Source organism: Salvelinus namaycush, chromosome 28 (assembly GCF_016432855.1).
Source record: "Salvelinus namaycush isolate Seneca chromosome 28, SaNama_1.0, whole genome shotgun sequence".
Taxonomy (NCBI): domain Eukaryota; kingdom Metazoa; phylum Chordata; class Actinopteri; order Salmoniformes; family Salmonidae; genus Salvelinus; species Salvelinus namaycush.
In genome coordinates, this window is record NC_052334.1 from 28,839,821 (window position 1) to 28,866,640 (window position 26,820).

The window sequence follows — 26,820 nt, forward strand, 5'->3', positions numbered from 1 at the left end:
AAAATCATACTAAACCCCTACCACAGAGGACGCAATAAAATGTACACCTCTGCGCGCCTCTTCTTGAGGAGGAGGCAGATGTGTGGAAAATCTCATGAAAAGCAAAGATCTTTCAGACATCAGGTGGCAGCATTGCACTTCTGAAAAAAAAAGTCTTAACAAAACAATGAATGTGGGCGTGGCTATGTGGTGCAATGGGCGTAACTTGACATTGCTCAGGATGTTTTGAAGCTTTCTCGAGGGTTATAGAAAATACTAGTAGTGGTCATATAAGGATTTGTGGCTGTTGGCCTGAATTAAGACATGAAGAAATACAGAGAACGATGGAGAGCAAATTCTGCATTTTGACCGACACAGAAGACCTCAGAACCCTAATTTCAAGTACCGAAGATAATCTGCAAATTGAAAGGTAACGCGTTAGCTAGCTAAATTTTATTGGCGGGGCTAGCTAGCTAGGCTAGCAAACCAATAACTAAATATCTTGCCAAACAGTAGATTAACCGACATCAACAGTATTCAATATTGCATCGACAACTAAACGCATCAACACTAGGTTTTAGAAGGCTGCACTTAGCTAGGTAGCTAACTATCTAACTAGCTATATTCAAAGCTAGCTAGCGTTAATACTAGCTAGTTACAATGGAGGTACTTAACTAGCTTAATGGTCTGCCAACTAACGTCAGATGGCGTATACCATGACGTGTGTTGCAGTTTGCGTGCAAGAGTATTAATTATAGCTAACTTACGTTAGCTGCCATGTTCATCTTCTATTCAATTTATCAAATTATGTTGACTACAATAACAATGCTGACTAAAAACTGATAATATATTTTTTTAAATGTAACTAACGTTAGCTGTATTTATTCCTCGTGTTATTATTTTTCTATTTATCTTTCTTATTCTCTGCACTGTAAGCATTTCACTGTTAGTCTACACCTGTTGTTTACGAAGCATGTAACATAACATTTTATGTAATTTACCTGGGATTGCTTTGCAAACGTGCTTGTCATCATCAGACAGTTTGCTTGCTAACGTTTACAAGGTGATCCCTTGGGCTCTGGCTTGAGGGATGTTTTGCAGTACACTCATTTGTACTTTAATGAATTAGGCATTTAGTAAATGATGAATACCTTCCTTCATCAAGACCATACAGGAAAACCCTTATTAGTCATATCCTCAATCCTATATCTTCCTTATAAGGTGAGCCTCGCTCTGTGCTTAAAATCAACGTCACCCCTTAGCCTAGGAGAATGATAACTTATACCTTCATGTTGTCTCCTTAGGACAAAGACTTTGTTTGAGGAGATCCGTGCATCCATCAACAACAATGAAGAAGAGGACCGTTCCTTTTGGAGGCCTGTGCTCCCATGGGGGGGTGTCTACACCATCAGGGCGGGGAGGAGGGCCATCTCATGCACCCCTCTGTATGTTAAGATAAGCCTAAAGAACACCTGCACAATTGATGGGTTCCTCATGATCCTCTATATAATACTGAGAGACAACCACAGCTTTCCCCGGGAGGTGGGCATCTTTCTGGGCAGGCAGTTTGTAGAGCATTTCCTCTACCTGATGGACTCGTATGACTACACCACCGTTAAGATGCTGTGGATCTGGGACAGGATGTCCAAACGGCAGTACCGCTCAGTGATCCACCATGCAGCGTTGGAGATCGACCTGTTTGGTAACGAACATGAGAACTTCACCAAGAACTTAGAGACAATGCTGTCCACTATGCAGGAGAGCCTATGCACCAACTGGAGCTGTCCTGCTCGCTTCCAGGAGTTCTTACAGAGAACCATCAACATCAAGTAAGAGAGGCAGAGGCTGTAAGTCTAAGTTTGATAGCTGGTCAGTGTGGGAGGATTTTCTTTGTTCCTTATCTCCCAGAGTTTCTGATCAGATTACAGTGATCCTTCATTAGTATAGAAATTAATAGTTAGTTACTACAAATAAAGTATGAACTCAATTAGTTCAGTGGGGTGAACTGGACTATGTCCAAATGGGAGGGCCTTCCCTGTTTCTATTGCTTGCTTTGCTAATTCTTCTGGACAGCTGGTCTACACCTGTCTTCAAGAAGCTTTTATTTCTCCCCTTTGACTCGCTGCTTGACTAAAATAAGGCCCAGCTGTCTATAATGCTCACAGCAGGGTTGTGCTCAATTCAGAATTTTAGAATTGACTCCCATTCAACTCATGAGTTGAAATTGAATTGGCCACACCCCACATGTTGCAGAGTTTGAGTGGCAGGAAGTAGAATTTTTAATTCCGTGCAATTCAAAGAAATTCCACGAAGTCATAGAACATAAGAGTTTAATTGAATGTGGCAGGTGGGTTGTTCCACTTCAAAAAGCACATAAAAGCAGATTTTGACACCCACCATCTCCGATTGTTCTGAAATTGTTTGTAGTTAGAAACAGATAAGATAAGCATTTCTACAACATTTTGTTGATTGCACCCTAATTGGCCATTTCAATTTATAGGATTTATATAGTATTCAATAAATATAGTACCTAATGTTCGATTTGCACAAAAACCTCTTAACAATGATTACGATGTAAGGAATCCAAGTAAATGGTCAAAGGCCAGAAGATGCGACTTGGAGTGTTGTTCTTTCATGTAATATATTCTCAGTGAATTTAGTGTTTCTTTTTTTTTATCAATTGTTTCATCAATATTTTATATGAATGTATATAATGACATGCTTGATGTTTTATATACAAGATGTATATTTGTATAGACCTACACATAATATACTCTGAGTGTACAAAACATTAGAAACACCTGCTCTTTCCATCAGACTGACCAGGTGAATCCAGGTGAAAGCTATGAACCCTTATTGATGTCACTTGTTGTATCCACTTCAATCAGTGTAGATGAAGGGAAGGAGACAGGTTAAAGGTATTCTTCGGGATTTTGGCAGATGCCTTTAGGCTAGTAGATACCCATAGACTTCCAGTCATTGTGCTAATGCTAGTTAGCATTGGCTCGCAAAACTACCTCTAACTTCCTTCGTACTGGACACAGAGACACAAAAATGGTATCCACGAGTTCGTCTGACTCTAGGGAAGTAAATAAAGGGCATCTGCCAAAATTCTGAAGGGTTTTTCACTCAACAGTTTCCCGTGTGTATAAAGAATGGTCCACCACCTAAAGGACATCCAGCCAACTTGACACAACTGTGGGAAGCATTTGAGTCAATATGGGCCAGCATCCCAGTGGAACGCTTTTGACACCTTTGTGGAGTCCATGCCCCAACAAATTGATTCTGTTCTGACGGCAAAAGGGTGTACAACTCAATATTAGGAAGGTGTTCCTAATGTTTTATACACTCAGTGTTGAATAGAAGAGGCATTTGAATTTCACTAAATTCAATTATATTGCAATTCTGTATCCTGTTTACTACTTGAATTGGAAAGAATTGAGCATAATCCTGGCTCGCAGTAGAAAATAATGGAGAGCAGTTGGTTTCTAAACAGCTCTGGTTCAATCTCTGCCAGAGCCTTATAAAGGTATGTTTACCCACGGTGGGCTATATTTAGACAGTGGACTATACCTATTACCAAATCCCAACTATTTCAGTCGTTTTCATAGGTGCTTTTCTTTCTGGTGGAGATTAAAATTATGAATTAGGTTCGTGTAAATGCATCTATGTAGCCTGATACTGGTGGTGGTTAGAGCTAACCCTAACTACATGGTGTTGAGTCTGACTTCTTACCCCTGTTCTTCTTTCCCAGTCCTCCTCATGAGCTGCCCCATAGAGATCCCATTCAGTCAGCGGTGGAGGAGTTCTTCTGTCCCAAAATCATTCTCTGCAAAGAACTGGGGTGAGACATAACGTGAATGTTGAACCATCATATCCTATAATCTCTCCTGGTCTTTTCTATGATGCTGACTGATTTCCTGTCTGTTCTGCAGGTGTAATGGGTTGAGGGAGTTTTCTCAGAGGGTCTTCTGCCATGGCCCACCTCCTTTTGTCATTCTCAACATGCAGCTATGGAAGTCTGAGGAGCTGTCCTACGTTCCTTACCATCTGGCTCTGTCCCAACACAGGTAAGGAAACCATGTAGAGCAGGAGGACTCCAATCCCAGCCTCATTATCTGATGCTGTTCTTTTTCTCCCTGGTTGTTCATTTAATGTCAATATCGGCAGTCTGTTTTTTTATTTTATTGAAACAGTAACCTCCTTGCCTGTACTTTGCTATTTTCATTGATTTCATTAAGCGTTTTCTGGTAACCGAGACTGGTTTTTAACATGCTAAAAAATACAACCGTCTCTGTGCTTTTCAATAGGTACTCACTGGAAGGCGCCACACTCTTCAACAAGGAAGAGCATCACTACTCTGCAGCCTTCCAGATAGACGGCTACTGGATGCACTATGACGGGCTGAGGAGCGACAATCTGATCCTGTTAAACAAGCCCCCTGAACTCCTGCTGCTCTCTTCCCTTGTCTACATCCGCGCCTCAGACAAATGAGGTGCACAAAGGTAACCAAACAGGGATGGGGTCAGATCCATTTTTCATTACTTACTCGAATTAAAATTCTCCTGAATAAAATTGAATTAACCCCAACTTTGTCACTAGGGTCCTGACGGGACACGGAAGGAAGGAAGGAGGGAGACACTCAACAGCACTAATAGAAAGGAATCTTTAGAAAATTGCTCACCTACACTTACACCTTCCTGTCTTTCTTTTTGTTGCCCTTAATTCACAGAAAAATAATCCTTTACCTTACATTTGGTTAATCATGGTTTTGTCTTTCATTCCTCAGTGAGAACATACCATAACTTTTTGTTTAGCACAATCATATTTTAATGACATGTCAACAACTTCCTTCTTCTGTTTTATACTTTAAGATTATTTTTGAAATGATGTGCTCTATTTTGCCTTACTGTTGCCTCTGAAACTGTGTGCAAAGTGATAAGTGCGTCTTCTTTTGGGCATGCTTGGAATCCAAGAATATATGTATGAACTATAGTAGTTCTGGGCAGGTATGCATATTGAAGAATGAACTCATAGCTTTACTGCATAAATGTTTGTTGAAAGGTTTGCTTGCAGCGTGTTCTCTTGGGTGGGATGGCATTCAGAGAAGCAAATTCAGCTAATTCAACTTTGATGTAGACTTGTCAACAGGGTATATAAGCTAGACCAGCAAAGCTTCTGTGAGAGTTGGTACAATACTACAATCTATTTGTGCATACCAGCCCTGACTTCAGATTAAACTGGTGCTTTTTTAAATACTATTTCCACTGTAGTTTGAAACCATTTAAGTATTGCTTTGTATTTTGTGGAAATTCAATCATTATCCTTGATTTACTTGCTTGTTTTAAGTTGTCCATGTTTATTTTTTTTTTATTTATCGATTATTTTACCAGGTAAGTTGACTGAGAACACATTCTCATTTACAGCAACGACCTGGGGAATAGTTACAGGGGAGAGGAGGGGGATGAATGAGCCAATTGTAAACAGGGGATTATTAGGTGGCTGATGGTTTGAAGGCCAGATTGGGAATTTTAGCCAGGACACCAGGGTTCACACCCCTACTCTTACGATAAGTGCCATAGGATCTTTAATGACCTCAGTCAGGACACCCGTTTAACGTCCCATCCAAAAGACAGCACCGTACACAGGGCAGTGTCCCCAGTCACTGCCCTGGGGCATTGGGATATTTTTTAGACCAGAGGAAAGAGTGCCTCCTATTGGCCCTCCAACACCACTTCCAGCAGCATCTGGTCTCCCATCCAGGGACTGACCAGGACCAACCCTGTTTAGCTTCAGAAGCAAGCCGGCAGTGGTATGCTGATGACTACTTGATGGAAGTGAAAATGTCAGTGATTGTTAGAATACATGCTCCAATAATTGTATAAAATCAGTTCTGTCTTAAATGTCAGTAATTACAAGTACCCCAGCACAGTGACATTACAGAAGTGCTTCTTGAGTGCTTGCTTGTTTGCCTTTCATAGTAGCATATGATATCCTGCACAATTCAATAAGGTAAATTACATCCCAATCTAGATGTCAAACCTGTAAATATTAGTATACAAATGTGATTTTGTAATGCATTTGATCATTTAGAAATGAACAGAGCATTGAACCATCACATTGTGCCTTTTGGCAATTTATTGTAAACGGGATTATTAGGTGGTTGATGGTTTGAAGGCCAGATTGGGAATTTTAGCCTGACTCCTTGAATTTGCAGACGTGTTGCTGTGCGTTTTGTTGCCAACATTACTTTGCTAGCTGACAACTTTACGTTTTTTACTTTTTAATTACCGTTTTTCCATCACAACTTTTTTCCCTCATTCAACCTTTTCACTCCGGACGCTTTATCTGGACATGGTTCGTCAGCACTTTCAACAGCCGAAGCTAAGTAGTAACATTAACATGATGTCTTTTAATTGCAGTCGCTGTACTCATAATATACAGGAGAACGATCGCCTTACGGCTACAAGCCCAGCTTCAGACGCAATCGTTAGGCAAGGGTAATTTCAGCGTAGGAAAGGAAGAAACAGCGTCTGTGCCACAAGTAAGTACAGATACTAACGTTAGTATAAATCCCCCCGCACAGTCCCCGCAGCCGGACAACTTTCTCATGGCTTCTGGAGGGAAATGCTGTAGGAATGCTCAACTGGTGTCGCTCATTCAGCCGACAGAAACTTTCAACCGGTTTTCCCCATTAAGTAGCGAGTCTGAGGCCGAGTGTTCTCTTGTCTCTACTCCTCCCGTTACGGGGTCTGAGACGCCGAAGGCTCCCACCATTAGCTCTGACAAATTGAAAACCCTAGTCATTGGCGACTCCATTACCCGCAGTATTAGACTTAAAACGAATCACCCAGCGATCATACACTGTTTACCAGGGGGCAGGGCTACCGACGTTAAGGCTAATCTGAAGATGGTGCTGGCTAAAGCTAAAACTGGCGAGTATAGAGATATTGTTATCCACGTCGGCACCAACGATGTTAGGATGAAACAGTCAGAGGTCACCAAGCGCAACATAGCTTCAGCGTGTAAATCAGCTAGAAAGATGTGTCGGCATCGAGTAATTGTCTCTGGCCCCCTCCCAGTTAGGGGGAGTGACGAGCTCTACAGCAGAGTCTCAGCACTCAATCGCTGGTTGAAAACTGTTTTCTGCCCCTCCCAAAAGATAGAATTTGTAGATAGTTGGCCCTCTTTCTGGGACTCACCCACAAACAGGACCAAGCCTGACCTGCTGAGGAGTGACGGACTCCATCCTAGCTGGAGGGGTGCTCTCATCTTATCTACCAACATAGACAGGGCTCTAACTCCACAATGAAATAGGGTGCAGGCCAGGCAGCAGGCTGTTAGCCAACCTGCCAGCTTAGTGGAGTCTGCCACTAGCATAGTCAGTGTAGTCAGCTCAGCCATCCCCATTGAGACTGTGTCTGCCTCGACCTAGGTTGGGCAAAACTAAACATGGCGGGCCTCCCGGGTGGTGCAGTGGTCTAGAGCCACCAGAATCTCTGGGTTCGCGCCCAGGCTCTGTCGCAGCCGGCCGCGACCGGGAGGTCCGTGGGGCGACGCACAATTGGCTTAGCGTCGTCCGGGTTAGGGAGGGTTTGGCCGGTAGGGATATCCTTGTCTCATCGCGCTCCAGCGACTCCTGTGGCGGGCCGGGCCCAGTGCGCGCTAACCGAGGGGGGCGGGTGCACGGTGTTTCCTCCGACACATTGGTGCGGCTGGCTTCCGGGTTGGAGGCGCGCTGTGTTAAGAAGCAGTGCGGCTTGGTTGGGTTGTGCTTCGGAGGACGCATGGCTTTCGACCTTCGTCTCTCCCGAGCCCGTACTGGAGTTGTAGCGATGAGACAAGATAGTAATTACTAGCGATTGGATACCACGAAAATTGGGGGAGAAAAGGGGATACATTTATTTAAAAAATAAATAAAAAATAAACTGAACATGGCGGTGTTCGCCTTAGCAATCTCATTAGGATAAAGACCTCCTCCATTCCTGCCATTATTGAAAGAGATCGTGATACCTCACATCTCAAAATAGGGTTACTTAATGTTAGATCCCTCACTTCAAAGGCAGTTATAGTCAATGAACTAATCACTGATCACAATCTTGATGTGATTGGCCTGACTGAAACATGGCTTAAGCCTGATGAATTTACTGTGTTAAATGAGGCCTCACCTCCTGGTTACACAAGTGACCATATCCCCCGTGCATCCCGCAAAGGCGGAGGTGTTGCTAACATTTATGATAGCAAATTTCAATTTACAAAAAAGAAAATGACGTTTTTGTCTGAGCTTCTAGTCATGAAATCTATGCAGCCTACTCAATCACTTTTTATAGCTACTGTTTACAGGCCTCCTGGGCCATATACAGCGTTCCTCTCTGAGTTCCCTGAATTCCTATCGGACCTTGTAGTCATAGCAGATAATATTCTAATTTTTGGTGATTTTAATATTCATATGGAAAAGTCCACAGACCCACTCCAAAAGGCTTTCGGATCCATCATCGACTCAGTGGATTTTGTCCAACATGTCTCTGGACCTACTCACTGCCACAGTCATACTCTGGACCTAGTTTTGTCCCATGGAATAAATGTTGTAGATCTTAATGTTTTTCCTCATAATCTGGGACTATCGGACCACCATTTTATTACGTTTGAAATCGCAACAAATAATCTGCTCAGACTCCAACCAAGGAGCATCAAAAGTCGTGCTATAAATTCTCAGACAACACAAAAATTCCTTGATGCCCTTCCAGACTCCTTCTGCCTACCCAAGGACGTCAGAGGACAAAAATCAGTTAACCACTTAACTGAGGAACTCAATTTAACCTTGCGCAATACCCTAGATGCAGTTGCACCCCTAAAAACAAAAAACATTTGTCATAAGAAACTAGCTCCCTGGTATACAGAAAATACCCGAGCTCTGAAGCAAGCTTCCAGAAAATTGGAACGGAAATGGCGCCACACCAAACTGGAAGTCTTCCGACTAGCTTGGAAAGACAGTACCGTGCAGTATCGAAGAGCCCTCACTGCTGCTCGATCATCCTACTTTTCCAACTTAATTGAGGAAAATAAGAACAATCCAAAATTTATTTTTGATACTGTTGCAAAGCTAACTAAAAAGCAGCATTCCCCAAGAGAGGATGGCTTTCACTTCAGCAGTAATAAATTCATGAACTTCTTTGAGGAAAAGATCATGATCATTAGAAAGCAAATTACGGACTCCTCTTTAAATCTGCGTATTCCTCCAGGGCTTAGCTGTCCTGAATCTGCACAGCTCTGCCAGGGCCTGGGATCGGGAGAGACACTTAAGTGTTTTAGTACTATATCTCTTGACACAATGATGAAAATAATCATGGCCTCTAAACCTTCAAGCTGTATACTGGATCCTATTCCTACTAAACTACTGAAAGAGCTGCTTCCTGTGCTTGGCCCTCCTATGTTGAACATAATAAATGGCTCTCTATCCACCGGATGTGTACCAAACTCACTAAAAGTGGCAGTAATAAAGCCTCTCTTGAAAAAGCCAAACCTTGACCCGGAAAATATAAAAAACTATCGGCCTATATCGAATCTTCCATTCCTCTCAAAAATTTTAGAAAAAGCTGTTGCGCAGCAACTCACTGCCTTCCTGAAGACAAACAATGTATACAAAATGCTTCAGTCTGGTTTTAGACCCCATCATAGCACTGAGACTGCACTTGTGAAGGTGGTAAATGACCTTTTAATGGCGTCAGACCGAGGCTCTGCATCTGTCCTCGTGCTACTAGACCTTAGTGCTGCCTTTGACACCATCGATCACCACATTCTTTTGGAGAGACTGGAAACCCAAATTGGTCTACACGGACAAGTTCTGGCCTGGTTTAGATCTTATCTGTCGGAAAGATATCAGTTTGTCTCTGTGAATGGTTTGTCCTCTGACAAATCAACTGTACATTTCGGTGTTCCTCAAGGTTCCGTTTTAGGACCACTATTGTTTTCACTATATATTTTACCTCTTGGGGATGTTATTCGAAAACATAATGTTAACTTTCACTGCTATGCGGATGACACACAGCTGTACATTTCAATGAAACATGGTGAAGCCCCAAAATTGCCCTCGCTAGAAGCCTGTGTTTCAGACATAAGGAAGTGGATGGCTGAAAACGTTCTACTTTTAAACTCGGACAAAACAGAGATGCTTGTTCTAGGTCCCAAGAAACAAAGAGATCTTCTGTTAAATCTGACAATTAATCTTGATGGTTGTAAAGTCGTCTCAAATAAAACTGTGAAGGACCTCGGCGTTACTCTTGACCCTGATCTCTCTTTTGACGAACATATCAAGACTGTTTCAAGGACAGCTTTTTTCCATCTACGTAACATTGCAAAAATCAGAAATTTTCTGTCCAAAAATGATGCAGAAAAATTAATCTATGCATTTGTTACTTCTAGGTTAGACTACTGCAATGCTCTACTTTCCGGCTACCCGGATAAAGCACTAAATAAACTCCAGTTAGTGCTAAATACGGCTGCTAGAATCCTGACTAGAACCAAGAAATTTGATCATATTACTCCAGTGCTAGCTTCCCTACACTGGCTTCCTGTTAAGGCAAGGGCTGATTTCAAGGTTTTACTGTTAACCTATAAAGCGTTACATGGGCTTGCTCCTACCTATCTTTCCGAGTTGGTCCTGCCGTACATACCTACACGTACGCTACGGTCACAAGACGCAGGCCTCCTAATTGTCCCTAGAATTTCTAAGCAAACAGCTGGAGGCAGGGCTTTCTCCTATAGATCTCCATTTTTATGGAATGGTCTGCCTACCCATGTGAGAGACGCAGACTCGGTCTCAACCTTTAAGTCTTTACTGAAGACTTATCTCTTCAGTAGGTCATATGATTGAGTGTAGTCTGGCCCAGGAGTGTGAAGGTGAACTGAAAGGCTCTGGAGCAACGAACCGCCCTTGCTGTCTCTGCCTGGCCGGTTCCCCTCCACTGGGATTCTCTACCTCTAACCCTATTACAGGGGCTGAGTCACTGGCTTACTGGTGCTCTTTCATGCCGTCCCTAGGAGGGGTGCGTCACTTGAGTGGGTTGAGTTACTGACGTGATCTTCCTGTCTGGGTTGGCGCCCCCCCTTGGTTTGTGCTGTGGTGGAGATCTTTGTGGGCTATACTCGGCCTTGTCTCAGGATTGTAAGTTGGTGGTTGAAGATATCCCTCTAGTGGTGCGGGGGCTGTGCTTTGGCAAAGTGGGTGGGGTTATATCCTTCCTGTTTGGCCCTGTCCGGGGGTATCATCGGATGGGGCCACAGTGTCTCCTGACCCCTCCTGTCTCAGCCTCCAGTATTTATGCTGCAGTAGTTTGTGTCGGGGGGCTAGGGCCAGTTGGTTATATCTGGAGTACTTCTCCTGTCTTATCCAGTGTCCTGTGTGAATTTAAGTATGCTCTCTCTAATTCTCTCCTCTCTTTCTTTCTCTCTCTCGGAGGAACTGAGCCCTAGGACCATACGTCAGGACTACCGGGCATGATGACTCCTTGCTGTCCCCAGTCCACCTGGCCTTGCTGCTGTCCCAGTTTCAACTGTTCTGCCTGCGGTTATGGAACCCCTACCTGTCCCAGACCTGCTGTTTTCAACTCTTAATTATCGGCTATGAAAAGCCAACTGACATTTATTCCTTATTATTATTTGACCATGCTTGTCATTTATGAACATTTTGAACATCTTGGCCATGTTCTGTTATAATCTCCACCCGGCACAGCCAGAAGAGGACTGGCCACCCCTCATAGCCTGGTTCCTCTCTAGGTTTCTTCCTAGGTTTTGGCCTTTCTAGGGAGTTTTTCCTAGCCACCGTGCTTCTACACCTGCATTGCTTGCTGTTTGGGGTTTTAGGCTGGGTTTCTGTACAGCACTTCGAGATATTAGCTGATGTACGAAGGGCTATATAAAATAAACTTGATTGATTGATCAGTGTACAATTTCATTCTTGACAGAACTACATAATGAAACTCTTAGAGCAAAAATACTTGTTCATGTGTGTATCTATGCTTTCATTCTTAAGTCTTTTTTTTAAACCAATACAAATTTTATATGCGAACGTGTTTGTTTTCGTTGCTCGTGTGCACCATAACTAAGAAACAAGAGCCAAAGAACAGCGTACCTTTAAGGCAGGCATTTATTAATTTTAACTGGGTACGACAGCACACACAAACTGGCTAAAATGTATGTTCAATCAAAGCATGATAACATTTTGGAAAAAGATACAGCTTCTACATCAAGGTTCTTGTAGTTCCAGTAATAATCCACAGGATATAGAATTCAACATTATCACCGTAAGCCAGTTCAGACACTCATGGGAAATGTAAAAGAAGCAGTGGTAATTTGGCTAACAATGACATCAGTTTCAAATTACTTTCTCAGACAAGTCTTTTCCAGACTTGATTTTAGTATTCCCCCTGCATTCATAAGTAAAACAAGCACTTTGGTGAGTGGTGGCAAAACAAGACATGGTTAGGGCATGATAAAAGTACACACTTATTTTTCTTAAATAACTTCACATTTAGCTATACATCCCTTCATTTCGCAGTTTCACGGTTTCAGATTCCACGTAGGGTCAAAAGTTTCCCTCCACAGCACAGTAAAGACTAAGTCTGTATACATTCATCCCTAAAATGTATGTTATCTTCAATATCCCCATGGATAACATCTTTCTATATGTAGTAGTAGTATCAACTGCTTGACAATGGATGGCAGCTGCAGACAATCATGCCTGCGCGATTTTCACTCTGTTCTGGCTCATCCTCCCAAGCTGTTGTAGATGGACAAATGCCTAACATCAAGAATTGAAACAGAAAAGCACAATTGCAAGAAAATCTAAAAGGGATAAGACTATTCAATTAAAATGGTTAAAGTAATACAGTATTAGTTCATTTTATACTATGTGCACAAAGTTATCTTAGGATGTTCCAAGGATGTCATATTTCACCTATTGCAATATGTTGGATTTGCGTTGATTATTCATACGAAGGACATCTGAAGAAAATGAAAACCAATTCATGGTTATGTGAATAGGAGCTGTACATTCATGCAGGTTGAAATGGTATATTTACTTCCATCCCATGGCAGCGTAAACTTTTTTTGCAATCATAGATTAATTTAGATGTTTCCACTGAAATGTTAAAGCCCACTATTCCAAGATGAGGAAAAAACAGCAGCAGGTTTAACCATGAAACAACTTGTTTTAGAAATAAATTCACTTTTAAAGGCAATTTAACATCGCCTAAGATTCAACCATCAGCATTTAAAGAAGAAGTCAAGTGAAGAACTTGCATGCTTGTTCAGACAAGCTCCCATACTGCTGATGCTGACAATGGTCTCTTATTGCTAGAGCAAGAATAAACAGTCTTAAGATGTTTGTTTGGGGGGGGGGGGGCTTCCCTTGATCTTAATTTATTACGTCCAAGGTAACGTTTAGAGGGTAAGAGCTAAAGAGTATAGGTAATCACAATTGACAAGTGTGTAAATGGAACACAACACTGCAGCACTGTAACTGCAAGGCTGCTCTCTGGTGAGAGACTAGATCAGATGGCTTAGAGCAAGACCCATACAGTCAGTCTTGTGCCAATCTTACATTACATGCAAACTGGGATTTTTACTGGAATTACAATCCATTTGATTGTCTGCAAACTTTCCCCAGTACATGTGAACTGACTTGCACAACATTGTTAATAGCTCTTCAAAGATGAGAGCACACAATGCAAAGTGGGATGGGGAAAACAGAGACAAAAGGTTTGAACGGTGGTGGTCTTTCAGACAATATAAAACGTGTGATAACGTCACAGCAATATGAAACGCCTTGACCTTTGAGGCTAAATTCAAAGCAAAAATAATTGTATCCACAAATGTATTGCATTGTTTAAATTCCATGAACCTAAATTGAGACCCATGTACAAATTGAAGTTGCACTACTCATCAATAAGTTTGGTAAGTGCAATGCAGAGCTCCCTTTAAGTTTTCCTCATGTGCAAACATCTATAAAATGTACAATACAAGGAAACTGCTCTTACACTCTGGACCAACAACAGGGATTGACTTTCTCTATCTGTAGCCTCGTGTTACCTGTCCTTCAGCGTGGCCCAAGGCTACAACACCCAGACTCGGCCTGCAGCCATCTAACCCAGGCGAGCGCTTTGAGCTCAGTCATGTCTCCATGCCCTTGTCTGTCTGCCATGTCTCTCTCCGAGGTCCAAATAGTTTGTGACAGTGACAACACAGCCCTTACTGCTCCATATCCACCCCATCCATATGACAATGTCACACGTACTATGCATTAGCAGTGAAAATAACCCTTTTGAGTCTGGCACACAGGAGAAAGTTACACCAGACTTGTGAAAGAAGGTCATCTTTTGGCACTTCACAAGGCTGTGTATATCCACTCTTGCCTGAGCTACTCAGGAAGACCTTGGCCACATGTGGCTTCTCACACATGCTTCATCAGAGCAAGCAAGCAGAGAAAGGGGGTGTAGGGGTCATTACATTTTAGGCATTTAGCAGACACTCTTATCCAGAACGACTTGCAGGAGCAATTAGGGTTAAGTGCCTTACTCAAGGGCACAGAGATTTTTCCCCTAGTCGGCTCAAGGATTCAAACCAGCGACCATTCGGTTACTGGCCCAACGCTCTTAACCGCTAGGCTTCTTCCTAACCCATTAGAGACCAACAATCTCAGACTTTCTTTGTGAGGAAATTGGCAGTGAGCCATACAGCCAGATCCACTACTTAATGCAGGGACAATGTTTCAGACAAACTATCGCTAAACGGATGACAGCCGTGGGGCTCAAGAGAGAAAGGGTCAGATCATAAATGTATCCATAGACGGTACCTAACGAGTCCAATTTAAAAATGGCGCTCAAAGTAAAGACTGGTGGTTGAGGTATTCCAGTCACAAGCTTGCCTTCTAGCAAGACACTGCTTTATAGCATGGGGGCATTTTGATGCACAACCAACATCTACAACAACACAGAAAAACAAATAAAAGACACCTGATACAATGAGGCAACACAGACAACAGCTGAATCCTGAATCCTAATAGCACCAGTTAGTATTGTGTACAAACCCAGCAGTGAAAAGCAGGACAGGATAACTTTTCAATACTTATGAAGAGGGATGAAGTGTGACCCTACCTCAGGAAGATGTAACAGAAGCCGTAAGATGGGGATTTAGCAATTGCTCCGAGGATGAAAGACAGGTGGCAAGTACTCAAGAGAATTCAGTGGGGTTTGTTAATCCTTCACAACCTCTTCTTCAACCCTTGAATCAAATACATGTATACACACATACCATAACTAGTAACCCAGTGCAAAAAAACATTTACAGGCAATGCACTAGAGGATATTAATATCTATACATTTCTTTTAATTTAAATTATTTACAGAGAAAAAAAAGGCAGCCCTTTAAGTGAATATAAATATTCAGATCTCTCTTTGTGAAGCACTGATTTAGATGCAGACATTTCAAACTGTGAGCCGATCACCTTGCCTGAGCTTTAGTCCTGCACACAGACACAGAAGAACAATCATGCGTCTACTCACAAGCATACAGACACTCTGCGCCACACACATACTTTAAAGATCTAGAAAAGAAAAAAAAACTGGAACATGTTCTGCTCATAGCAGAAAAAAAACAAATGAACACAAAAAAAGTCTAAAAAAAGTGACAGTTTTCACCCACAGTCCTGTGAAAAGTTGTCATTGTGGTCCAGCAGCAATCATCTCTTCTCTGTGACAAGATACATGGTGATCTGCTCCTCTCCTCCACCAAGACCCTTTCACTCTGGCCATCTGTGGTTCCCTGGTGCCAGCCGGGCTCATCTCTCTCTCTCTTCTTAAGGAGTCCTACCCAGGGGTGCCATGGGTCAAAGAGCAGTCATGCCAAAGTTACAGCGGCAGTACATCATGCCGCTTGAGTCCAGCCAGCTGTCTGTGATGGGGTCGTATCGCTGGACAGTGTTCAGGTAGGATGATCCCGAGTGACCCCCCACCACATAGAGATAGTTGTCCACGATCGCGGAGCCAACCCCTGGAAGATAAATATTATAAATGGTTATTCCTGGCCATGCAATATGAATGGTCAACTTCCCAGCATCAACATAAACCTTGTAGTAATTTCCCAGCTCACCTGTGCGTGGTTCATTCATGGGCCGACAGGCTGTCCACTGGTTCTGGTGTGGGTCATACCGCTCAATGCTGGACAGATGTGATACCCCGTTGTGTCCCCCAACCACAAATATGAACCCTAGCATGACACCAACGGCAAAATTGATCCGTTTGTCTGCCATGGGGGCTACCATTTCCCAGGCATCCTTGCTGGGGTCGTACCGCTCCACACTAGAGAGACAGAGTTAATAAATTAAACACTGTCCTTCAAGTGGCACAGTTATAGTGATACTGTGCATTGACAATATCACTGCTGTCTTTTTAAACAGGTGAGTACAGTAGCAGGAATTATAGCCATCATAAATGACTGACTCACTTTTTCCTGTATCAAAGCCAATACAATTCACTCTTGCTCTTAGACATTATATAGCTGTGCCATTGTCATCACAAACCAATGCAGCCCCATTTAATGAGGCCATCTATTCTAGTCCTATATTTTTCTGGCAATATCAAAGCGATGAAACCCTCGACAACGTTGTCGGAAAACTGTCAATTTGGGAATTACCTTTGAACAACTAAGTCCCCACAGCTTCCCTGTCCAAACACATTCTCCTGAGGGGTTTGGGGAGTCAAGGAAACTGTAACAACACATCCCTCTAGTCGACAACAGAGGTCTAACCAGCAAGGCAGCACTTATTCTATGAAAGCAACTACAGTGCCCGCTGTAATTATTGGGACATTCCTTCTTTTGGTTCTATGCTTTAAAAGTTGGGATTTGAAATCAAACAATGACTACGAGGTTAAAGTGCAGACTGTCAGCTTTCATTTGAGGGTATTTTCATCCATATCGGTGAACCATTTAGAAATTACAGCACTTTTTGTACACAGTCCCCCTATATTAGGGGAGCAAAAGTATTGGGACACTTGTGTATTAAAGTAGTAAAAAGTTAAGTATTTGATCCCATATTCATAGCACACAATGACTACATCAAGCGTGTGACTCTACAAATTTGTTGGATGCATTTGCTGGTTTTTTGGTTGTGTTTCAGATTATTTTGTGGCCAATAGATATTAATGGTAAATAATATAGTGTGTCATTTTGGAGTCACTTTTATTGTAAATAAGAATAGAATATGGTAGTATGATATTTCTGCATCTAACTTTGTCACTCATCATTATTCATGATTCATTCAGGATTATCTGTAGTCATGGTAGCATCCACATTCATATAGAAGTGTTTAGAAACATATTTTATTCACAATAAAAGTGACTACAAAATGACAGTACATTATTTACCATTAATTTCTATTGGGCACAAAATAATCTGAAACAACCAAAATAAACAAATGCAGCATCACAGACTTGACGTAGTCATTGCGTGTTATAAATATGGGACCAAATACTAACCTTTTTAATACACAAGTGAATTTGTCCCAATACTTTTGCTCCCCTAAAATGGGAGGGGGGCTATCTACACAAAGTGCTGTAATTTCTAAAAGGTGAAAATCCCAACAAATTAAAAAGCTGACAGTCTGCACTTCAACATGTCATTGCTTGATTTCAAATCCCATCTTTTAAAGTATAGAGCCAAAAGAAGAAAAAATGCTTCACTGTCCCAATAATTACAGAGGGCACTGTATAACCATCTGAGTAGAAGACAACAAATCTTGATTTTACAGAATATGGGTTGCACTGCAGGCTAGTAACAGAGCAGGGGGCTGAAACTCTTTGAATGGATGAATCAAAGCATTCAAAGGTTGTGGGGTCTACCATAAATAACCTTTCTGATGTGAAAACTGTCATGTGTAGGAACAAAAAGGTTGACGGCAGGTTTTGAAGTAGACCTAGTATTTCAAAAGCCTATTGGAACCTCATAAACAAAGCCTGTGAAAATCCATAATACCACCACTTTCTATTGACTAGACTAGATGAAGTGAAAACGTACCTGTTCATATGGGCGGGGCCATAGCCACCAATGGCATAGACCATGCCATCCAGCACAGCCGTGGCAAAGCAGCTGCGTGACTTGGTCATAGGTGCCACAGGCTGCCACTCCTTCACTTTGGGGACATATTTTTCTACAGACTGTAGGTAGTACTGGCCATCATAGCCCCCAAGGGCATAGAGCTCCCCAGCCAAGACCACCACCCCCAGGGTGCTGCGACACTCTGCCATGCGCTCCACTGTGGACCACGTGTTGCTGTCAGGGTCCCAGCTCTCCACTGTGCTCTCATGTCTCCGGTAGCTAATGCCCTGTCGCATGTGTGTGGCGATGCCACCCACCACATACACCTTCTGGTCCAACACTGCCACTCCAAACTCATAGCGGGGCACACTAAGAGGGGCAAGCCCAATCCATGAATCCGTTTGAGGGAAGTACATTTCCATGCTACGAGAGAAAGAAATAAGTTACATTTATTCAATTTCTTTCTAATTCACATGAAACAAAATTAAGAATCTACATATTTATAATTTTAAAAAAACTTTTTTTTTTTTTAAATGGGGGGGGGGGGGGTTGACAAACAGTTTTTAATGATTCTGTTTGGGGCTCAGCATTACCTCTCGAGGGTGGCAAAGAGTCCAGCCTTGCCTCCCACAGCAAGGAGCACTTTGGCAGCACAGCGTGGCCTTGTGGACAACACCGTCTGGTAGGAGAGCCGGTGCTCAGGCATGAAATGGTATTTGAGGGCCTCGTTGAGGAGGTGCTTGCAGGCGTGATCATCCCGGATAAGGTGGTTGGCCTCGTAGAGGCGGGTGAGGAACTTAACGCTGAGGAAAGGCAAGCGGACGCAGTGCAGTAGCTGAGCTAGGTGCTTCTGCCGCTCAGTCACATCGTACTTGATCCACGACTCCAGGGCGTAGAACACAGTCTCTTCCGTTACCACCTTCAGACAGTCATTTGACACTATTTCATCCAATTCTGCCCGTGTCAGCTCAAAAAACTCCTCTGTCTGGCACACCTCTTCAAAATTCTGACAGATGAATTTAGTGGCAGCCAGGCAGAGATCATGGCAGCCATAGGTCTCAGCGAAGCGTGAGATGCCTATACAGTTCCCAGCATCTAGCTGACTCTCTAAGAAGGAGCAGCACTCCTTCAGCACCAGCTTGACCTGGAGCAGGTTAGCAGCTGGCAGTAGGGACTCCACTCTTTCCTGTGAGATGAATACCGTGCCAGTGTAGGCATACTCAACGATTGCCTACAAGAGGAGAAATAAAAAACACAATCATGCTATTAAAGAGCCAGACAAAGTGTGCTTTTAGGAAACACAGTGAAATCTTCCAAATGATGACAGTGAGCTTAAACGAGCATTACCTGTAGCGCAGCCTCGTCAATGCACTGGAACTCCACCTCGGAGGTCTCCTTCTCTGACAGGTTGCCCGTGAACATGGCCTTGAAGTAGGGGCTGATGCTCGCCAGCACCACTTTGTGGGCATGGATCTTGCATTCACCCACGCGCAGCACAATGTCGCACAGCTCATGGTCCTGCCGCAACAGCTGGAGGCCTTGCAACAGCTGCTCAGAGTGGGGCCGCGTCAGACTGGCAAGCATATAGGACTGGGCCTGCTGGTCCATCTTTGAGAAAAAACGCACAACATTACCATGCTGTCAAATGTAAGGGACAAGTACAGTTTAAATAGACATTGTTGCAGCATAATCTCCATGTAAAGTTGCAGGACAGCCTGATAACAGCATCAATTTCATGAAACCAAAATACAGAACTATAGACAAGTGGAGGAGGAAACTCAAGACAACAATTCCCTCTCCAGGTCAAATCTAAGGGAAGGACTGAATCGACTTGCAGTATCTAGCAAGGTAAACAAGTGAGCCACCTAAGTCATGCCAATATGATTTATGCTATAGTTAAGTACAACATACAATATGCAGTGGCAGTGCACAGCATACAATATATCTGAGTGTGTGTCTACAAGTTTCATCGTATCATATCAGGTATGCGAATTAGCTAGATCTGATGAGTAGGGAATGGCATTAAAAAAATGGCCTGATGAAAGATGACACTGCAACTGAAAATCTAAGCGGCCTTTTTTTCTTTTCTTTTTTTTTTACAAAACGGTGAAAAATATGTATATCAACAAGAATTCAGTTTGCCTTGATAATCCTTTAGTAAAGACGTGTTCTTTCACCATTTAATGCATACCGTTTAGCTCACTTAAAGCTCAAGCGTTGAGCAAGTTTCATCTAGCTAGCTAACGTTAGTTATCTGGCCAACTAGTTAATAATAACCCCAGTTACTAAATAATATTAAAATGTAAGATGTAGCTATGGCAGAGTTCTTAAACCTTTCAAACATTGCTATCTAGCTACTGTAGTATCTTTGGCTATGCTAGTAGCTTTGCATCTTCAAAGCATATTTCGACCAAGCTTGAGCGACGCCTCAAAACCGCAAGGCTCCGTTAGCTAGCTGTCAGATGTCAGCAAGCTAGCTAGTGTACCATTGTTTAGCTATACCTTCGCCATTTCATCTGCTATAACTAAACTGAGCGAGCAAGCTTGCTAACAGTTTAGCACAACAACAGCATCTATTTGCCAAATATCGGTGCTCCAATCCTTTCAAAACTTGTCGATGACCTGTAATGAATACCAATGTAAAATATAAACATTACATTTCTCAAGGCTAACGTTATCTGCTTAGCTACTAGCAAAGATGTGTATAATGAACCCTACTAGTTTGGCTAGCTAATATGGATAGTATCAGTAGCTGCCTTCGCGACGTCGGCCCATTTAGCATAAATAGCAACAGCCTTGCAAGCCACAAAATTACTGTTCTGATTTTTCAGACTAGCTGATGAATATTGCATGTATTTTATAACATAGCTAGTAATAATGCGTAACCTGCAATAACCAAGCTATCGGATGTACGAGGGGTTTGAGGCATCGTGTGAGAAATTACAATTAATTTTAGCTAGCAACAAGGGTGTTATTTCCAATGCATTACCACGAAGCCAGTACACTGTTGCTGCTAAAATAAAAACAGTACTAAGCAAGCTAAACATTGATCTCCAGCTTGTTGAGTGTTATCTATTGTAACGTGTGATAGCTACTAGCTAAATATCTTCAAAAAATTTACAACACTATGCAAGGGAGACAAACCTGTGTTGAGCGTCAGATGAGCGGACAAGATCTGTTTTATTGCAGCAGCAGAGTTAAATCCAGGAACCGCAGGAACCCCAGCGTCTGTCAGCAAAACAAAAGCCAAACACTTTATGCTGCGTAACTTTTGGGAGCTAGCAGGGTACTTCTAAAGGAATGGTATATTTTGTAGCTATTTTGCACACATTGCCATTGATAATCTGTTTTTATACACAACCATAGTACATCATACAAGTTAGGGGAGAGATAGAACGGAAAGAAGGCAATAACCAACTAGGAGTCATGAAAATAAAATACAAATATCAACATTAAAAAATCCCAATTTTAATTTGGTATGATGAAATAGTGTAATACTTGTCAATTCGCTAAATTGACAAATGTACAGTAGCTTTATGGTAGAAGTTGCACTCTCTCTGTTGTCCAGCAGAGGTGCCCAGTAAATCAATATATGAGTATCAACATAGTCCTTAGAGGGGCTACGATATCACAAATTAGTCATTTATAAACCTATTTGAATAAGAACAGTTATGATATACAGTGCCATCGGAAAGTATTCAGACCCCTTGACTTTTTCCATATATATATTGTAACGATCCTGTGCCTGTTTCATTACAATATATTCTTTTTTTAACTTAACCAGGCAATTCAGTTAAGAACAAATTCTTATTTACAAAGACGGCCTACCCTGGCCAAACCCTAACCCAGACGACGCTGAGCCAATTGTGCGCCAACCTATGGGACTCCCAATCACGGACGGTTGTGATACAACGTGGAATCGAACCAGGGTCTGTAGTGACACCTCTAGCACTGAGATGCAGTGCCTTAGACCACCACACCACTCGGGAACCCACGTTACAGCCTTATTCTAAAATGGATTAAATAAATAAAATATCATCATCAATCTACACACAATCCCCCTTAATGACAAAGCAAAAAAAGGTTTTTAGAAATATTAGCAAATTTACCTGTGGTAAACAAAATTGATTGAACATGATTTGGAAAGGCATACACCTGTCTATATAAGGTCCCACAATTGACAGTGCATGTCAGAGCAAAAAACAAGCCATGAGGTCGAAGGAATTGTCCGTAGAGCTCCGAGACAGGATTGTGTCGAGGCACAGATCTGGAGAAGGTTACCAGACATTTCTCCAGCATTGAAGGTCCCCAAGAACACAGTGGCTTACATCATGCTTAAATGGAAGAAGTTTGGAACCACCAAGTCTCTTCCTAGAGCTCGCTGCCAGGCCAAACTGAGCAATCGGGGGAGAAGGGCCTTGGTCAGGGTGGTGACCAAGAACCCGATGGTCACTCTGACAAAGCTCCAGAGTTCCTCTGTGGGAGAACCTTCTAGAAGGACAACCATCTCTGCAGCACTCCACCAATCAGGCCTTTATGGTAGAGGGGCCAGACAGAAGCCACTCCTCAGTAACCTGAAAATACCTGTGCAGCAAGCTCCCCATCCAACCTGACAGAGCTTGAGAGGATCTACAGAGAAGAATGGGAGAAACTCCACAAATAGAGATGTGCCATGTTTGTAGCGTCATACCCAAGAATAACCAAGGCTGTAATCGCTGCCATAGGTGCTTCAACAATGTACTGAGTAGAGGGTCTGAATACTTACAGTTGAAGTCGGAAGTTTACATACACCTTAGCCAAAATCATTTAAACTCAGTTTGAACACTAGGCCGGCTGCGGTGTTCTGGATAAGTTGCAGGGGTTTCATGGCACAAGTGCGGAACCCAGCCAACAAAGAGTTACAGTAGTCCAGACGAAGGAATACAAGTGCCTTGATTAGGACCTGCCCGCTTCCTGTGTGAGGAAAGGTCGTACTCAATGAATTTTGTAGAGCATGAACCTGCAAGAGCGAGTCACTGCTTTGATGTTTGCAGAGAACGACAGGGTCACACCAAGGTTCTTTGCACTCTGGGAGGGGGACATCATGGAGTTGTCAACCGTGATGGAGAGGTCTTGGAGCGGGCAGGCCTTCCCGGGAGGAAGAGAAGCTCTGTCTAGTTGAGGTTGAGCTTGAGGTGGTGAGCCAACATCCAAGCCAAGATGTCTGCCAGGCACACAGGGATGCGTGTCGCCACCTGGGTGTCAGAAGGGGGAAGCAGAAAATCAGTTTAACATCATCCAAATAGCAATAATAGGAGAGACCATGTGAGAATATGACAGTCAAGTGATTTGGTGTATAAAGAAAAGAGGAGAGGGCCTAGAACTGAGCCCTGGGTGACACCAGTAGTGACAGCATGTAGTGCAGACACAGATCCTCTCCATGTCACCTGGTAGGAGCAACCTGGCAGGTAGGATGAAATCCAGGAGTGTACAGAGCCTGAGACGCCCAGCCCTGAAAGGGTGGAGAGGAAGATCCCGATGGTTCACGGTGTCGAAGGCAGAGGATAGATCTAGGAAGATGAGAACAGAGAAGAGAGCGTCAGCTTAGGCAGAGCGGAGAGCCTCCATGACACAGAAGAGTGTGGTCTCAGTTGAGTGAGCCATCTTGAAACCTGACTGGTTAGGCTCAAGAAGATCATTCTGAGAGAGATAACAAGAGAGTTGGTCAAAGACAGCACGCTCAAGTGTTTTGGAAAGAAAAGAAAGGGATACTGGTCTGTAGTTTGATGTCAGAGGGGTCGAGTGTTGGTTTCTTGAAGAGTGGAACAACTCTGGCCATCTTGAAGTCAGAAGGAATGGAGCCAGTGGTCAGGGATGAGTTGATGAGGTAAGTGAGGAATGGGAGAAGATCTCCAGAGATGGTTTGGAGAAGGGAGGAGGTCAAGAGGGCAGGTTGTCAGGCAGCTGGACATCACTAGCCACAGAATTTCATCGGAATTATTTTTCTCAAAGTGGTTGACAAAGTCAGCCACAAAGAGGGAGTAGGGATGGGTAAAAAGAGTTTACCAGGGTTGGACCAGAAGTTTGAAATGTAGATTGATAGAAAGCAGCTTTAGCAGTGGACACAGAGGAAGAGAAGGCAGAGAGGAGGGAGTGGATGGATTATAGATCCTCCGGAAGTTGAATTTTGTCTCCATTTTTGCTCAGCTGCCTGCAGCCCTGTTCTGTGAGCATGCAGTGTCACTCAGCCACAGAGCAGGTGGGGAGGGGACAGTAAGAGTCAAAGGATGTGGAAAGGGAGGAGAGTAGGGTAGAAGAGACAGAGACAGGAGGAAGAATTAAAGCAGAAGGTATAGATTATAGGATAGAAGAGGAGAGAGTAGTGGGAGAGAGAGAGTGAAGATTGTGACGACACCTGACCATCTGGGTAGGGGCTGGGTGGGTAGCATTGAAGGAGAGAGGTAGAGAAAAGGAAACAAAGTAGTGATCGCAGTAAGATTGCAGCAAGATTAGTAGACAAACAGCCTCTAGTAAAGATGAGGTCAAGTGCATTGCCTGCCTTGAGTGGGAGGGGACTGGGAAAGGGTGAGGTCAAAAGAGGAAAGGAAAGAAAGAGGTGGAAAGAAATTAATCCAAGTCAGGCGACGGGAGGTTGAAGTCGCCCTGTATAATTAGTGGTGAGCCATAGTCAGGAAATTAGCTTATCAAGGTGTCAAGCTAGAGTATATAAATTGTTGAAAGATCAGTGTACATCTTTTTATATATATTATGTGTTTAATACACTTGGCTATTTGTTCATGTAGTGTGAAATACAAAGATATCACTGTACACTGATAGTTAAAAAATTAGGATTCTCACCATGCCCTGTTTTAGCATGGGCAGCACCATTGCGTAGGACTTCCTATGGATTAAGGATTGATCACATATTTCCATCCAGGTCATCAGGAGGGATCAGCCAATGAGTTATAATCATGAGCAAACGTTCCATAACTGCAGGTGGCAGTAAATCTAGTGGTGAATGACTCCAACTCCTGCCATCAGAGTTGTTCGAGTCAACCCTCTTGTAGTGGAAGAATCAGAGAAGGTGATAATCGCAACCAGCAACTGGCTGGCTTGGGAGCACATTATTTGGATGGCAGACCATCTGTGGGCTATCACAGGGATCAAACACACCGTATCTGTTTCAATTTCGATGAAGAGACATTCTCACGGAAGTCACGCCAGGAGAGGTGTGACGACTAATGAAACTTGAATTGATGAAATGAACCTTACAGTGTGAATTAAATTATCATATTTGGATTGTTTCAATAGTTTATAAAGAGCTATGAATTTTGATATGTTTCATTGAACTGTACGTCCTGTATGGGTTTATTGTTACAGGGAAACTGTATTATTCTGTTCGTCGGATGGCGGATAGTTCAAAGAGGAGCGACACGGGTGTGCTCTTATCATACAGTGTTGAGGTGTGATTATTAGATTAGAGCAGTGGTTCCCAAACTTTTTATAGTCCTGTACCCCTTCAAACATTCCACCTCCAGCTGCGTACTCCCTCTAGCACCAGGGTCAACGCACTCTCAAATTGCCACACACAAGCTATACGATACATTTATTAAACATAAGAATAAGCATTACATGGTCGCTGCCCATTAACAAAGTTAACCGTTTTCACTGTAGTGTCCAAAACGTCTTTCAAGCTCTTCAGGCATTCTCTAGGCATCAAAAGCCTCTCGGTGGATGCTGCAGTGTACCCAAGTGACGTCGGGAGCAACTGCTTGCAAGCGCGTTACCACTCCACTATGTCTCCCTCATATGGACCGTTAGTGTCACGCCCTGACCTTAGTTATCTATGTTTTCTTTATTATTTTGGTTAGGTCAGGGTGTGACTAGGGTGGGTATGCTAGTTTGTCTTGTCTAGGGGTTTTGTATATCTAGGGGTTGTTGTAGGTCTAGGTATATATATGTCCATGGTGGCCTGATATGGTTCCCAATCAGAGGCAGCTGTTTATCGTTGTCTCTGATTGGGGATCATATTTAGGTAGCCATTTTCCCTTGGGTATTTGTGGGTTCTTGTCTATCTGTAGTTGCCTGTCAGCACTCATTTTGTATAGCTTCACGTTTTGTTCAGTGTTCATTCTTGTAATAAAGAAGAATGTACGCATACCACGCTGCGCCTTGGTCTCCTCCTTTTGACGGTAAATGTGATTGGATGTTCATTATTTGACTAGGCTACCTGTATTTTACATTTTATTGTTATTTAGCTGAACACTAGAGTTTAATTTTATTTTTGGCAGTGAAACGAGGCTACCTCACCCAAATGTATAGCCCCGTTGGAAAATATAAATGGACTGTTTGATAAATGTTTTTTTTTAAATATAAAAAACACTTTTCTTTTTAATGTGAATCACATTTTTAGTTGGCGTACCCCCGATGGCAGTTTGGGAATACCTGTAGAGAATGCTGGTGAAGTTTTATGCATTTTGTTTTAATGTTTTGGGTCATGCAAGGTTATATTAATTAGACGCTCTTGGAAGAAAAAAAGCTGGGCTTAAACCTAAATCATGGAGTCATTGGTAAACCGATCTCCTGACGTAATTTTGTATGTCATAGTGATGAATTTTCTATGCTGTTAAGAATTAGGATATTTTGTATTATTTTTATTGTGAAGATATTTGGTATGTACCATTTGTTAATTGTATTATTATTGCGTAACTGTAATACATCTGATTACTTTTAAATGGATATGAACCGTAGTCCTCACATTTGAGTAATATT

At 42.7% G+C, this 26,820-nt stretch overlaps 2 protein-coding genes across 2 annotated transcripts; one reads left to right on the forward strand and one right to left on the reverse strand.

Moving 5' to 3' along the window:
• Nucleotides 1-248: 248 nt before the first annotated feature.
• LOC120023090 (uncharacterized protein C14orf28 homolog) lies at nt 249-5,240 on the forward strand. Its single transcript, XM_038967055.1, has 6 exons — nt 249-409; nt 1,284-1,808; nt 3,734-3,823; nt 3,915-4,049; nt 4,290-4,484; nt 4,582-5,240. The coding sequence occupies exons 1-5, from the start codon at nt 324-326 to the stop codon at nt 4,471-4,473; spliced, it is 1,020 nt and encodes a 339-aa protein (XP_038822983.1). The 5' UTR covers nt 249-323; the 3' UTR covers nt 4,474-4,484; nt 4,582-5,240.
• Nucleotides 5,241-12,106: 6,866 nt separating this feature from the next.
• Nucleotides 12,107-21,285, reverse strand: LOC120023470 (kelch-like protein 28). The gene is made up of 6 exons (XM_038967494.1): nt 21,214-21,285; nt 19,417-19,677; nt 18,663-19,300; nt 18,049-18,492; nt 16,126-16,334; nt 12,107-16,026 (listed from the first exon to the last, which is right to left on the reverse strand). Exons 2-6 carry the CDS (start codon nt 19,675-19,677, stop codon nt 15,863-15,865), a joined length of 1,716 nt encoding a protein of 571 aa, XP_038823422.1. The 5' UTR covers nt 21,214-21,285; the 3' UTR covers nt 12,107-15,862.
• Between the last annotated feature and the right edge of the window lie 5,535 nt (nt 21,286-26,820).

Bases quoted from the DNA above. Each gene is read 5' to 3' on its own strand.
- LOC120023090 (XM_038967055.1), top strand. From the start codon at position 324: ATGGAGAGCAAATTCTGCATTTTGACCGACACAGAAGACCTCAGAACC. The intron at 410-1,283 runs GTAACGCGTTAG...TTGTCTCCTTAG, and splicing joins GATAATCTGCAAATTGAAAG to GACAAAGACTTTGTTTGAGG. The intron at 1,809-3,733 runs GTAAGAGAGGCA...CTTCTTTCCCAG, and splicing joins CAGAGAACCATCAACATCAA to TCCTCCTCATGAGCTGCCCC.
- LOC120023470 (XM_038967494.1), bottom strand. From the start codon at position 19,677: ATGGACCAGCAGGCCCAGTCCTATATGCTTGCCAGTCTGACGCGGCCC. The intron at 16,335-18,048 runs GTACGTTTTCAC...CTGTCTCTCTAG, and splicing joins GGCCCCGCCCATATGAACAG to TGTGGAGCGGTACGACCCCA. The intron at 16,027-16,125 runs GTGAGCTGGGAA...TTTATCTTCCAG, and splicing joins CATGAATGAACCACGCACAG to GGGTTGGCTCCGCGATCGTG.